Source organism: Dromiciops gliroides, chromosome 2, assembly GCF_019393635.1.
Source record: "Dromiciops gliroides isolate mDroGli1 chromosome 2, mDroGli1.pri, whole genome shotgun sequence".
Taxonomy (NCBI): Eukaryota; Metazoa; Chordata; class Mammalia; order Microbiotheria; family Microbiotheriidae; genus Dromiciops; species Dromiciops gliroides.
Genome location: NC_057862.1, coordinates 100,624,190 through 100,638,174, shown reverse-complemented (window position 1 = coordinate 100,638,174; position 13,985 = coordinate 100,624,190). Strand labels below are relative to the sequence as shown.

General features: G+C 38.6%; 1 protein-coding gene and 1 non-coding gene across 2 annotated transcripts in view; one reads left to right on the top strand and one right to left on the bottom strand.

Annotated features, from left to right (window-relative positions):
• Positions 1–13,985, bottom strand: part of LOC122738351 (guanylate cyclase 2G-like) — a 93,450-nt gene that overhangs the window by 38,355 nt on the left and 41,110 nt on the right. Inside the window, exons 13-14 of the mRNA XM_043980402.1 lie at positions 12,893–12,964; positions 3,668–3,836 (exon numbers count right to left, since the gene is read on the bottom strand). Coding sequence (XP_043836337.1) covers positions 3,668–3,836; positions 12,893–12,964 — 241 coding nt within the window. The remainder of the gene's footprint in view (positions 1–3,667; positions 3,837–12,892; positions 12,965–13,985) is intronic.
• On the top strand, positions 2,240–2,346 carry LOC122744867. Its single transcript, XR_006355205.1, has one exon. It is a non-coding gene; the product is annotated as a U6 spliceosomal RNA (small nuclear RNA).

Genomic DNA, 13,985 nt, shown 5'->3' with positions numbered 1-13,985 from the left:
CTGCTAAGTACTGGCGCACTGGCTGTGTTTTCCTTTAAATTTTTTCGAATGGACCTTTTAAACTCCCTAATTACCCTATTTTTGATTTTAGTCTGTTTAACCAGACAAATGGGAGATAAGATCATGTTAATGCTTTGTTTTTGTGGATTTTCTATTTTTCTTTTTATTTTTGTTAAAAGAGCCAGCAACTTACTCACACAAGGAAATATCTCTCCCTCTCCCAACCATGCTTTTTCAGAGAAACCTGAAGAGATTCCCACAGCTTTTCCCAGTTCTAACACTAATTGTTGCTCTAATTTTGCATGCCTGGAGGCAATGACCCACCCTCTAGAAGCTTTTAATCCCCTAGCACCTGGAGGCAAAGTGGGGGAAGAGGAATCCAGACCAGAGTCCAGAATCCAGTTTTCCAGACCAGAATCCAGTTTCCTCCTGATGATATCTTACCACTTCAAGAAGACAAGAGAACTCAGAGACTTTATATGAACTGTTTTGCTTTATTAGCTTTTACTATCTCCTTTCTGTTATATACTATCTGTAACATGTACTCTCTGCAGAGGCTCTCCCTTCGCAAGACTAATGTCAAAGCGTCAGTTCATGAGGACAAAAAAAAATCACCCCTCTGGACAAAACTTTCCTCTCTTCCTTTTCTATATTGTTGTTCACATATTATTAGTTATCAATAGTTATTATATTCTTTTTACTGTTCCGTCAAGGAAACATTTTGTTTCTTGAGGAACAACAGGGGGGACTGTAACGATTGGAATAACGCCACCTGCTGGATACTAACTGTAGAAGAGTTCTGCCCATGAAGCGAAGGTCTTTGAGGGCAAGACCAGGAGTCTTGTCTTTGGTATCAGGAAGTGACGCGGACTAGTGGGAGGAGGAAGGAAGAGACTGGCGCGGAGTCTCGGGCTCTTTCCTGAGGACGCTGGCGGAGAAGGGAGCTAGAAATGTGCTCTCCCTTTAATAGATAGAAATCTAGGCCTTTTTCTCTCTCTTTACCAAATTCTTATTCTCCTTAATAAATGCTTAAAAGTCTAACTCTTGCTAAAGCTTATAATTTATTGGCGACCACTCATTAGATATTTTAGACAGTTTAGCTAGAATTTTAGCCCTTAACATATATATACGTGTGTGGATGTATGCATGTATGCATACATGTGTGTATAGGAAGTATAATTTCAGCTGAGCTTTGAATATTGTTAAAGATTCTAAGAGATAGAGATGGAGAAGAAATGCTTTTCAAGTATGAGTGCTTTAGCTTGAACAGAGGCAAAGAAACAGGGAGATAGGAGATGAAATATTATATATCAGTAACTAAAAATGGGCCAGTTTGCCTGGAATATGAATATAGGGGGCATTAAGGAAAGTAATGTGTAATAAGACTAGAAAGGTAGCCAGGGGCCAAATCATGAAGGGTTGTAAATGTCAAATAGAGGAGTCTGAATTTGGCACGAGAGCTTTTTTTATGCTGGGGGTTGGTATGGTTAGACCTGTGCTTTAGGTCTAACCTGTGCTGATCAGCCAGCTATATGACTTTAGTCAAGTTACTTCCTTGGCCTCTTCTGCTATTGGAAAAAAGATGGGAGGAAGAGAGACAAGACTGAAGAGAGGGAGGAAAGAATAGTGTCTATACTAGAAAAGAGAATTTAAGAACATGTTCTTCTCCCCTAAGATATTTGGTCCAAGTCAAAATCTATTATTTCATATTTCAATTATTTTTGCCTATGTCAGATCCCTCCCCACACCACTCCCCTGACCCACTGTTGCTATTGGGATATAAGGGCTAGTCCACTCAACTGGATAAATAAGATGTTCTTGGCTCTTGTTGGGAGGTGAGAGAGTTAATCCCCTAAAATTCCAGAGTTGAATTTCTGGGCTTCTAAGTACATAGTTTGGTTTGGGTTTGGGTTATGGATTTTTTGTCATTTCTATGCCTATTCTGAAGGCTCTAGAAAATGGGTGAAATGTAAGTGAACAAGGAAAAAGTGTAGAACTCATTAGATTCTGGCGGATGAGTGGAAAGAAATCTAAAAGAGAATGGTTAGGGTATTGAGAAGACTAAAGATCTGGTTGAAGGATTTGAAGATTTTTAGCCTAAGGGCATAAAGCACTGGTCCTGGATTCAGGAGGACCATTAGTTCAAATCCTGTCTCAGACACTTGACACTTACTAGCTGTGTGACCCTGGGCAAGTCACTTAACCCTCATTGCCCCGCCCCCCCAAAAAATTATTTAAAGTGCTCACTTCGGCAGCACATATACTAAAACTGGAACAATACAGAGAAGATTAACATGGCCCCTGCACAAGGATGACATGCAAATTCGTGAAGATTTTTAGCGTATAGAAAAGAAGAATTGAGGAGGGGAAGGAGTCATGATAGATGCCTTCCAATATTTGAAAGGCCATCACATGGAAAAAGGATATTCATTCTGCAGGGCAAATCTAGCAACAGTGGGTAGAAGTTGAAGGGAGACAGAGTTAGACTTTTTAATCATTAGAGCTGTCCAAAATTAGCATGGGCTACCTTAGGAGGTAGCAGATTCCCTTTCATTAGTGGTCTTCAAGTAAAGGCTGGATAAATTCTTGTTGGGTAAGTGTTGTGACACAAGGAAAAGAGCCCCGAGAACTGAGTTCAAATCCTGGTTCTATACCTGAGTGATCTTGATTAAGTGACTTAACCACTCTTGACCTCAGTTTCCTTCTCTAAAACTCTGTGTGTGGGAATGGAGGGCTTGGACTAGGTGACATCTAAATTTCCATACAGTCAGGCATGTCCTGGAGCCCCTCATACCACCAAATCAGATGGGCTGGGCCTGCCCCCTCCAATTTTTTTTTTTTTGTGAGGCAAGTGGGGTTAAGTGAGTTGCCCAGGGTCACACAGCTAGTAAGTGTTGAGTGTCTGAGGCCAGACCCGAACTCAGGTCCTCCTGACTCCAGGGCCAGTGCTCTATCCACTGTGCCACCTAGCTGCCCCTCCCCTCCAATCTTAATAGTAATAGAAAATAAAAAGTCTTCTTGTAGAAACTCATGAATTTATAGAGGCTCTTCAAATTCACCCCATGGGGGGCAGCTAGGTGGCACAGTGGATAAAGCACTGGCCCTGGATTCAGGAGGACCTGAGTTCAAATCCAGCCTTAGACACTTGACACTTACTAGCTGTGTGACCCTGGGCAAGTCACTTAACCTTCATTGCCCCACAAAAAAAACAAACAAACTCATCCCATGACTCCCCAGCAGACAGTGACAACATGATCAGTCTCCATTACCCTCCAACAAAGGATGTCCTCAGTATCCCTTAAGTAATATTTGGAGAGTAATTCAGGGAGTAAGACCTAAAAATTACCTAATCCAAATCCATCATTTTCCAGAGGAGAAAACTGAGGTACAAAGAGATGAATGTACTTGCCCAAAGTCATGCAACCATGAAGGACAAGAGCTGTGATAAGAACTGAATCTCCTGACTCCCAGCCTAGAGAATCTTCTCTGTGACAAATTAATTTGCACTTAGGGAAGGCCATTTTCCTTCTCCTGGTGAGATCAGTCACAAAGCAGCCAACTCATTTACATGTGTATGGGCATGTCTTCTAGAAAGCAGAGAGAGGAGAAAAGAATAACATCCTATTACAACTCTGAATCCATAGGATGCCCAAATTCTATAAATTACCTGAATAGTCCGTATTTTTTTCACTCTTTGATCTAGACTTTCTTCCATGCTTCAGTTCCCAAAGCCCAAATCCAGACAGCTTCACCTGCATTCGACTATCAACCAAACAGTTGGAAGATTTCAGGTTGCCATGAGAGTTCAATGGGCTTTTATGGAGAAACAACATTCCCTGGGGGTTAGAAATAAAACATGATCAATTGTACCAAACCAACCTCTCCCAGAATATGACAAAGGAAATACAAAAGGAAAATTTATATGAAAGAGAGGCAGAGAGAAGTGGAAAGGGTGAATCACTGGGCATTCATTTAGTAGTCATTTATTCAAGGCATATTGGAAAGAAACACCACATTAGTCACTTCAAGAGGTATAAAAGAATCTAAAAAGAGTATCGTTTTCCTAAAGAAGATTCTAGTCCCATGAAGAAGATGCAGAAATAAAAAATTAAGCAACAAAGCATAGTGGATAGTGTGCTGAATTTGGAATAAAGAAGATCTGAGATCAAATCCTGCTTCTGATATTGTAACCTCATGCGTAAATCACTTAACATCTCTCAATCTGTTTCCTTTGCTATAAAATTCAGACAAAATAAATTGGTACCATTCCACAAGTTTGTAGTGTAGCTCAAATAAGGTAAAGGATATAAGCCACCTTTACATGCCCTATAAATGTCAGTTGTTTTAAGTGCCAAAAATAAGTTAACAGGCAGTATTATAAAATAATAAAATCGGGGCAGCTAGGTGGCTCAGTGGATAGAGCACTGCCCCTGGAGTCAGGAGTACCTGAGTTCAAATCCCGCCTCAGACACTTAACACTTACTAGCTGTGTGACCCTGGGCAAGTCACTTAACCCCAATTGCCACACTTAAAAAAACAAACAAAACAAAACAAAATAAAATAAAATAAAATAATAAAATCCCTGGACTTAGAAGTCAGAGACCAAAATTCAAGTATCTCTTATTAAATTCATGATGAGACCTCCATTTTGTTTTCTGTGAAATGGAGATAACAGTTAAGACTGTCACAAAGGTATTGTAAGGTCTGAATTCAATTCAACATGTAGTTATTAAGTGCCACTCTGTGCAAAGCAAAGACAATAATACACAGACAAAACAAGTAAGAGTTCTTGTTCTCAAATAGAGTATGTCATACTGAGGGAATTCATTTCAAGAAATGGAAAGGAGAAGGGACCATATTAGAGACATAGAGGACAGTCTATGAGAAACAGAAGAAGAATTCAGAATGTTACAAACAGGGTATGGTGAGTGGTCCAGTTGGCTAGACTCCAGAATGCATGAGGACATGTTCTGAGAGGAATTTCAAAGTTGAGATAATGTGATATTAACAATTAGGAGTCATAGAAAGATTAAATATTTGAATATCTCTATATATAGCTCGGTGAAATGGAATGAAGGTGCAAATCATTGCAATTAGAGGGTTGATGAATTGGGAGACAAGGATTTTAAAGGAAGATTAATATATTTGGCAAAGGCAAGAATAATCGTCAAAAAGAGACTGGAAGCCAGGTTCTGATTTCCTTGAGAAAAGAGAATGACTTAGGGGCATCTAGATAACTTAACTAGGAAATGGCACTTATCTGTATACATTTTTCCCCTTCTAGTAGGATGTAAGCTTCCTGAGGGCAGGGCTTCCACCCCACCCCACCCCCAAATTTTGATTTTTCAGTTCTTAAGGAAATCAAGTGATAACTCAGCAAGTATTTATTTAGCACCCATGCAACAGGCAGTATACTGGGTGCTAGAAATGCAAAGACAAAATCATAGTCTCTGGACTACTTCAAGAAGTTTCTAATCCAGATGGATGGGACAACATATGCATAGAGATCAGTATGAATGTAGAAGACAAAAATAAGATAATTTAGGGACTAAGGGGAAGGAACTAGGAGCTAGGGGGAGTGTTAAGAAAATCCCAGGCAGGGGGCAGGTAGGTAGCACAATGGATAAAACACTGGTCTTGGATTCAGGAGGACCTGAATTCAAATCCAGCCTCAGAGACTTGACACTTACTAGCCGTGTGACCCTGGCAAGTCACTTAACTCTCATTGCCCTTCAAAATAATAATAATAATAATAATAAAATAACATTTTAAAAATATTATGGAAAATAGAAGTACAATAGGACTAGAGAAAGCAAATGTTGCCCTAATTTTCAAAAAGAGAAGATAATTGAATGTGAAAACTATAGGCCAGTAAACTTGACTTCAATTTCTTGCAAATTCTAACATGTATTATTAAAGAAGAAAGAGTTCCTGAACAACTGGAAAAGGAACCAGTACTCCCGAAGAGCAAGCATGATTTCATCAGAAACAGATCATGACAGTCTAATCTTATTTCTTTTATTAAGGGTAGCCCAGGAGAATGCTAAAAATACAGTGTACCTAGGTTTTAGCAAAACATCTGATAAATCCTCTTACAACTATTCTTGTGGAAAAGATAAATAGATATACACTAGGGGCAGCTAGGTGGCACAGTAGATAGAGCACTGGCCTTGGATTCAGGAGGACCTGAGTACAAATCCAGCCTCAGATACTTGACACTAGCTGTGTGATCCTGGACAAGTCGCTTAACCCTCATTGCCCTGCAAAGAGAGAGAGAGAGAGAGAGAGAGGTACACTACATGATATTTAGGTGGTTTAGGAACTATGAACTGGCTGGACTCAAAGAGTAAGAAGCATAACAAAGTGGAAGAATGGTCAGTCAAGAGTCAGATGGTCTCTGTTAAATGCCACTTACCATGTGTGATGCTGGAAAACTAATGAAACATTCTGTGCCTCAATTTCCTCATCTGCAAAATGAGGGGTTGGATGGGATGACTTGTAATGTCCCTTCAAACTCTCTTTCTGTGATCAGCTGAGTAATTATTGACAACTTTTCAGTCATCTGCGCTTCACCTTGTGCTCTTTAAATTTTTTTTTTTTACCAGTAACATGTTGGGCATGTTGTTGTTGTTCAGTTGTGCCCAACACCTCATGACCCCATTTAGGAAAGATACTAGAGTAGTTTGCCATTTCCTTCTCTGGCTCATTTTTACAGATGAGGAAACTGAGGCAAACAGGGTTAAGTGACGTGCTCAGGGTCACATAGTCAGTAAATGTCTAAGGCCAGATTTGAACTCAAGTCTTCCTGACTCCAAGTCCAGTGCTCTATCCACTTTACCACCTAGCTGCTTAAAGGGGGCATATTTATCAAATTTACTAATAACACAAAGCTAGGAGGCAAAGATAACCCTAGGCAACAGAGTCAGGATCCCAAAAGATCTTAACAGGTTAGAAGAGTGGACTGTGGACTTGGAGTAAAAAAAAATACCCGAGTTCAACCCTTCCTCTGATACTTAGTAGTTGTATGGCTTTTAGATAGACAGATAGATAGATAGATAGATAGATAGATAGATAGATAGATAGATAGATAGATAGATAGATAGATAGATAGATAGATAGATAGATAGATAGATAATACTTTGCAAACCACAAAGTGCTATATGGATACTTATTAATTTTGTTGTTACTATTGTTATTATTATATTATTATTTATTGTTGTTATTAATGTAAAATCTTATCCTTGGTATTCTGGGCTGGACCTAAGACCAGTGCCCCAGCAGTTTGAGTTCAATACTGGAACAAAATTCAGAGGTCACTTAACAAAAGACTTACTTAGCCATAGCAAGAGAAAGCTCTTCAACAAGGCAGTGAACTGAAAACATGTCAGATTGATTCAGGTGAGCAAAGGTCCCTTGCCTGAGTTGCCCATCATCTTGTAGCAGTCAAATATCAGAACACACCTGGAGCTCCTTGTGGCTGCTTCTTATTCAGGTAACCAGCCTGATAACAGCCTGAGCCTGTAGCCCTCTGAGTCTACTAAGTCTCAATACCTTTTATGGGAAAACTGGCCTAAATTGCTTGGGGGCAGAAATTTGGGTAATGCTCCTACCACACATATAGGTTCATGGTTTATTTTACAGGAGAGTAAAAGATGGGAAAGGGATGGTTGAACAACAGTTCATCTGGAAAAAAAGCTGGGAGTTTTAGTGATCAGAAAACTCAGTATGAATCAAGAGTAGTGAGAAAAGCTAATGTTATCTTGGGCCTCATTAAGAGATATACAGTTTAAAGGTGCAAGGAATTGAATATCTTACTTTACCCTGTCCCCACATCTGGAATGTTATGTTTCATTTTGGATATCACTTTATGGATAAGCCAGAGATCATCCAATGAAACCATCAAGGAAGCTGAAAGACCCCACGTTCACATTTATGAGGACTCGTTAAAGTAACCCAGCATATGTATGTAGCCTGGAAAAGGCCAGAAGGAAAGGAAATGATAGCAGTCTTCATGTACTGAACTGGAAGACATATTACACTTCTTCTGTCTAGCCCCAGAGGGCAGTATTGTATAGTAGAAAGAGCTCTGGATTAAACATGCGAAGATCGGGGTTCAAATTCTGAGCTATGTCACCACCAAATCAACCTCTCAAGTGTTCAGTTTCCTCATATATCAAATGAGAGGGTAGGATAAGAGAACTTTTAGGATCTATCTTTAAATCTATGAGATTTTGGCAGACTAGTAGGTAAGTGGAATTTGAAAAGAAATGAATTTTGGTTTAATGTCAAAAAGGGGAAAAAACCTTCCTAATGATTATAATTACACAAAAAATACAATAGGCTGCCTCAAGATGCAGTGGGTTCATCTCCACTGAAGATTTTCAAAGGCTGAAGGGTCTTTTTGGTCACATGTGTTTTGGTAGAGATTTTTTGGAGAGTATGGCTTAGAGTAGACAACTGCTATCAGTCAATCAGTTACAAGTACTTGTTAAGAAATTACTATGTCCTGGGCACTGTAACTATGTTCCTGGAAGTCCCTCCCAACTCTAAAATTCTCTGATTCTCTTGGTATTCCGAGTTGGGAGAACTCCTGAACAAAGGAATGGAGATAAGAATGAAAAGGCTGTTCTTAGGAGATGATGACACCAATTACTAAATCAGAAAAACACTATTTACTTGGCAGGTTAAAGGATTTTTTTCCCCTTCTTCACATTTCAGAAAGTTAACAAAGACTAAAGATATATATTTGCTTTTCTGAATGAAGAATAAAAAGTGAACAACAGAATAGTCTGAGGAACTTAGTTCTTGATCAAAACATTTCGATGTGCTCAAATACTCATGTCTCAGCAATCTTGCACCATTTCCCTCTCAGGCTGTCAACTTTGTTTAGCTCCTCCTTCCTGTCCTTGCTCAAAGGACAAAAAAGCCCTGATTTACTCAGGACATCACATAACATGGATTCCAAAGTTGATGCCATATCTACAAACATTCTTTAAGCTATTTAGGATTCTTTCAAAGTGACCTGTGGGAACAAAATGTCTCTGCCACTTGTCCACTTTCACCAGGGATAACTGCTTCTTTCCTTCCATCTCGTTTATTTGATGCTGCTAATAGCCCAGGCTATGAACCTAAAATTGGCACCAAGCCAAATCTAAGACATATAGCCACTCAACGTCAAAAGGGAGCATTAGAGATCATCTCATTCAACCACTTCACTTGACAGATGAACAAACTAATGCCCAGGGACAGTGCATTGGCAAAGTCAATATTAGAACCCAGGTGCCCCAACCCCTAGGTTTGTACCCACACCAAGCTCTTGGCCAAAGTGATATACCTTGAGTGACAAAGTCCCTTTCAAGGAGCAATGCTCTATATATTTTGGTGGAGGTGATAAAAGCAGAGGTCATATATTTATGGAATGATTATTTCATCCAGATGTCCTTGTGGAGAACTATGACATTCCAAATATTTAATGTAAACAGCAGACTTATAATCAAGTGCATTTCTAGTGGAATTCAGAGCCCTGGGCAAGCTATACCATATGCATACCTCCTCCAACAACAACTAGAGGAGAAATTAAAGACAAATTAATAGTAAGGACAGCCTCAGAGGAGAAAAGAAATCAGAACACAGCAGAATGCTGAGTGTGTGTAGAATGGAAAAGAAAATGTCCTTAGTGGTGGTGGAGGAAGGAAGATGATTAGACTGTCATGAATATTTAGTACTGGCCACCTCTTTCTTCTCTATGGGCTACATCTTTGAGGTACTATTTCCAGTGAGCATCAGAATGTACTGGAAAGAGGGACAAAGAATCAGGAGTCTCAGATTCATGTCTTTGCTCTATTACCGATATTGTGACTTTAGAAAAGTCACTTCTTATGCAAAATGGATGATTTTGATTACATTAAATTTAAAAGGTTTTGTACAAACAGAAGCAATGCATCCAAAATTAGAAGGGATGCAGAAAGCTGGGAAATAATTTTTATGGCCAGTACTTCTGATAAAGGTCTCATTTCTAAAATATGTAGGGAACTAAATCAAATTTATAAGAATCTAAGTCATTCCCCAATTGAGAAATGGTCAAAGGATATGAACAGGCAGTCTTCTGATGAAGAAATCAAAGCTATCTATTGCCATATGAAAAAATGCTCTAAATCACTACTGATTAGAGAAATGCAAATTAAAACAACTCTGACGTACCACCTGACACCTATCAGATTGGCTAATATGACAAAAAAGGAAAATAATAAATGTTGGACAAAGTGTGGAAAAATTGGAACACTAATGCATTGTCGGTGGAGCTGTGAACTGATCCAACCATTTTGGAAAACAATTTGGAATTATGCCCAAAGGGCCATAAAGCTGTGCATACCCTTTGACCCAGCAATACCACTTTTGGGTCTTTTTCCCAAAGAGATCATAAAAAAGGGAAAAGGACCCACATGTACAAAAATATTTATAGCTGCTCTTTTTGTGGTGGCAAGGAATTGGAAATTGAGGGCATGCCCATCAATTGGGGAATGGCTAAACAAGTTGTGGTATATGAATGTAATGGAATTCTATTGTGCTGTAAGAAATGATGAGCATGCAGATTTCAGAGAAACCTGGAAGGACTTGCATGAACTGATGATGAGTGAGATGAGCAGAACCAGGAGAACATCGTGTACAGTATCATCAACATTATGTGTTGATCAACTGTGATAGACTAGATTCTTCTCACCAATCCAACAGAACAAGAAAGTTCCAAAGGACTCATGATGGAAAAGGCTCTCCAAATCCAGGAAAAAAAAAAAGGAACTGTGGAATATGGATGCTGAGTGGACCATACTATTTCTTTTGGTTTTGGTGCTGTTGTTTTTCTTTTTTGAGGTTTTTCCTTTTTGCTCTGATTCTTCTCTTATAACATGACTAATGCAGAAATATGTTTGATGTTATTGTATATATATAACCTATATCAGATTACCTGCTGTCTAGGGGAGCAGGGAGGGAGGGGAGGGAGGGAGAAAAATTTGAAATTGGAAATCTTATCTAAACAAATGTTGAAAACTAAAATAATTAATTAATTAAGATTTGAAAAAAGAAAAAAAGAAAAGTCACTTCTTCAATAAACATTAATTATATAAAGCATAGAGCTAGATGGTGAGGATATGAAGAAAAGACAAAAGAATTCCTGCCCTTAAAGAGTTTATATTCTACTGAGAGAAATAATACAAAGTACAGTACAAAGTAACTTGAGGAGAGGGGGCAGCTAGGTGGTGCAATGGATAAAGCACTGGCCCTGGATTCGAGAGGACCTGAGTTCAAATCTAACCTTAGACACTTGACACTAGCCATGTGACGTCACTTAACCCTCATTGCCCCACAAAAACAAACAAACCAAAAGAAAGAAAGAAAGAAAGAAAGAAAGAAAGAAAGAAAGAAAGAAAGAAAGAAAGAAAGAAAGAAAGAAAGAAAAGACAAAGTAATTTGAGGAGAGAGCAAGCAGTGATAATTGGAGGGATCTAGGAAGCCTTTGTGGAGGAGACAGCCCCTGAGCTGAGACTTGAAGGAGGAAAGTGATCCTGAGAGATGACATGAGGAGTAAATGGAGGCAGGATATGAAATAACCATTTCAGCATCATAGAATATGAGAGCCAGACTAAGTACTGATTTGGCATTCCTATTCTAAAGGAGGTTCCATTAAGGAGATTCCATTCCCATAGGAATGCCAAATTAGTACTTAGTCTGGCTCTCATATTCTATGATGCTGAAATGGTACTGCCTTGCAGTAGCCTCTCAAGAAATAACCTCTTGGGGGCAGCTAGGTGGTACAGTGGATAGAGCACCGGCCCTGGATTCAAGAGGACCTGAGTTCAAATCCGGCCTCAGACACTTAACACTTACTAGCTGTGTGACCTTGGGCAAGTCACTTAACCCCAATTGCCTCATGAAAAAAAGAACAAAACAAAACCAAAAAGAAGAAGAAGAAAAGAAAAGAAATACCTTCTTGGGTTTGAACTATCAGATCTAATGAAAAATAAATGTTACTGGAAAATATCTCCCATTTTGAACAGCATAGTAGATTTTCTGAAAAAGTTTCAGTCAGGAGAACATCCCCTTCTCTAGGTCTCATGTTTATTTTCATCTGTAAATGACAAGGTTAGCCTAAGTGATCACCAAGGTCCCTTCCAGTTCTAACAACCTACAAATTTATAAACAAAGAACCCTAGTGACTTTGGTGAAATGTCAGATTAGGAAAAGTTCCCAAGATATTCATTAAGATTTGGCATATGGGGCAGCTAGGTGGCTCAGTGGATAGAGCACTGGCCCTGGAGTCAGGAATACCTGAGTTCAAATCCAACCTCAGACACTTAACACTTACTAGCTGTGTGACCCTGGGCAAGTCACTTAACCCCAATTGCCTCACTAAAAAATAAATAAATAAATAAATAAAATAAAAAGATTTGGCATATGAGGAAAGGGGACCAAGATATGTGATAAGTGTGATTTGAACTGAAGCCTATCAACCTCATACAATCAGTTTCCAAATGAGCATCTCTTCAACAATTGGCATTGGATCTCAATGCAATTAGACAAATGGTTGAGATTACAGAGAGATGTGTCAACCAGCCCTGCAGAAGGATAGGTTCCAGAACCATTTATTCTTCTAGTTGTCCTAAGTTCCTTCATCAAAATGAAATTTAATTTCACACATTTAAATTCCACACTACATGCGAATGCACATGCTTACAGTTATTTTAAATATATAGCATAAGACTCATTCGGTCACTGTTAAGCCAAGGCTGAAGAAATTTCTTTCCACCTTATAAAATGTGTTTGTATGCATAGAATGTTTTAGGCATAAATGTCCTTTACCTCCTTTGTTAAACACAAAGCTCCATCTGATACTCACATTGACTATGTCATGGGCAAAAGATAGCTTGAATATCCAATCCAATTCAATGTCAGAATTTCTTAGAACATCCTGAAAAACACAATTATTCAAGGCAACATTCTACTGTGACTCAGTCTGGAAACAGAGTAGAAAGTCATATTCTGGGACATATATCCAACACGGATCTCTTTGTACATTTAGATAGATCCATATACATACATAATATACTTATGCATAGACATAGGTATATACATATATATAAAATCTGAGACAGAAGTAGCAGAATGTGGCTTTTGGGGATATTTATTTTTAACAGAGTCCCTGTAACATAGAGCAAAAAAAATACTACATTTGGAGTTACAAGGAACAGAATTTCATTTTGAGACCTGAGATTAACTAACTATATGAACATGATTATATCATTTGACCACTTTGAACCTCAGTTTCCTTACCTATAAAATACCAATACATCCCCTACCAAACATACAGGATTACTATGAGCAAAGTGCTTAGTAAACCATAAAGTACCATATAAAGATGAACTATTATTTTAATTCTAAATCTGGAACCAGGAACTTTTCTGGGGAATGGAAAAGCTATAATATGACCACATATAATGAGATTAAGTCATTTTTATTTTAAGGATGCTTCCTAACTCCTATAATATACACAGACTGGAGGATGGGCCTTGACAGGAAATTAAGAATTGACTATGATACCTTCCCCCAAAGATGAAACCACATTCAGGCTATTTCTCCACATAAAGAAATTAATCATGGCCTTGGCAGTTAATCTTTTAACTTGATCCATGTAGACAACTAAACAGATAACTCCAATTTATTATTCAGTCAGAGGGAGGGGAAGAGAAAGAGATGATGATACAGAGACAGACAGATAGACAGAAACAGAGAAAGACAAAGAGAAAAAAAGTCCAAAGCATTTATCTATCAGTCACCCTTTTAAGGGAAGGGAGGGGAAAAGAGAAGGAAAGAGAGAGGGAAGAAAGAAGACAGACAGAATCAGAAAGAGAGAAAAGAGACAGAAAAAGACAGAGAGAGAATGAGAGAGAGACAGAGACAGAGAGAGACAGACAGAGGAAAGAGAGACAGAC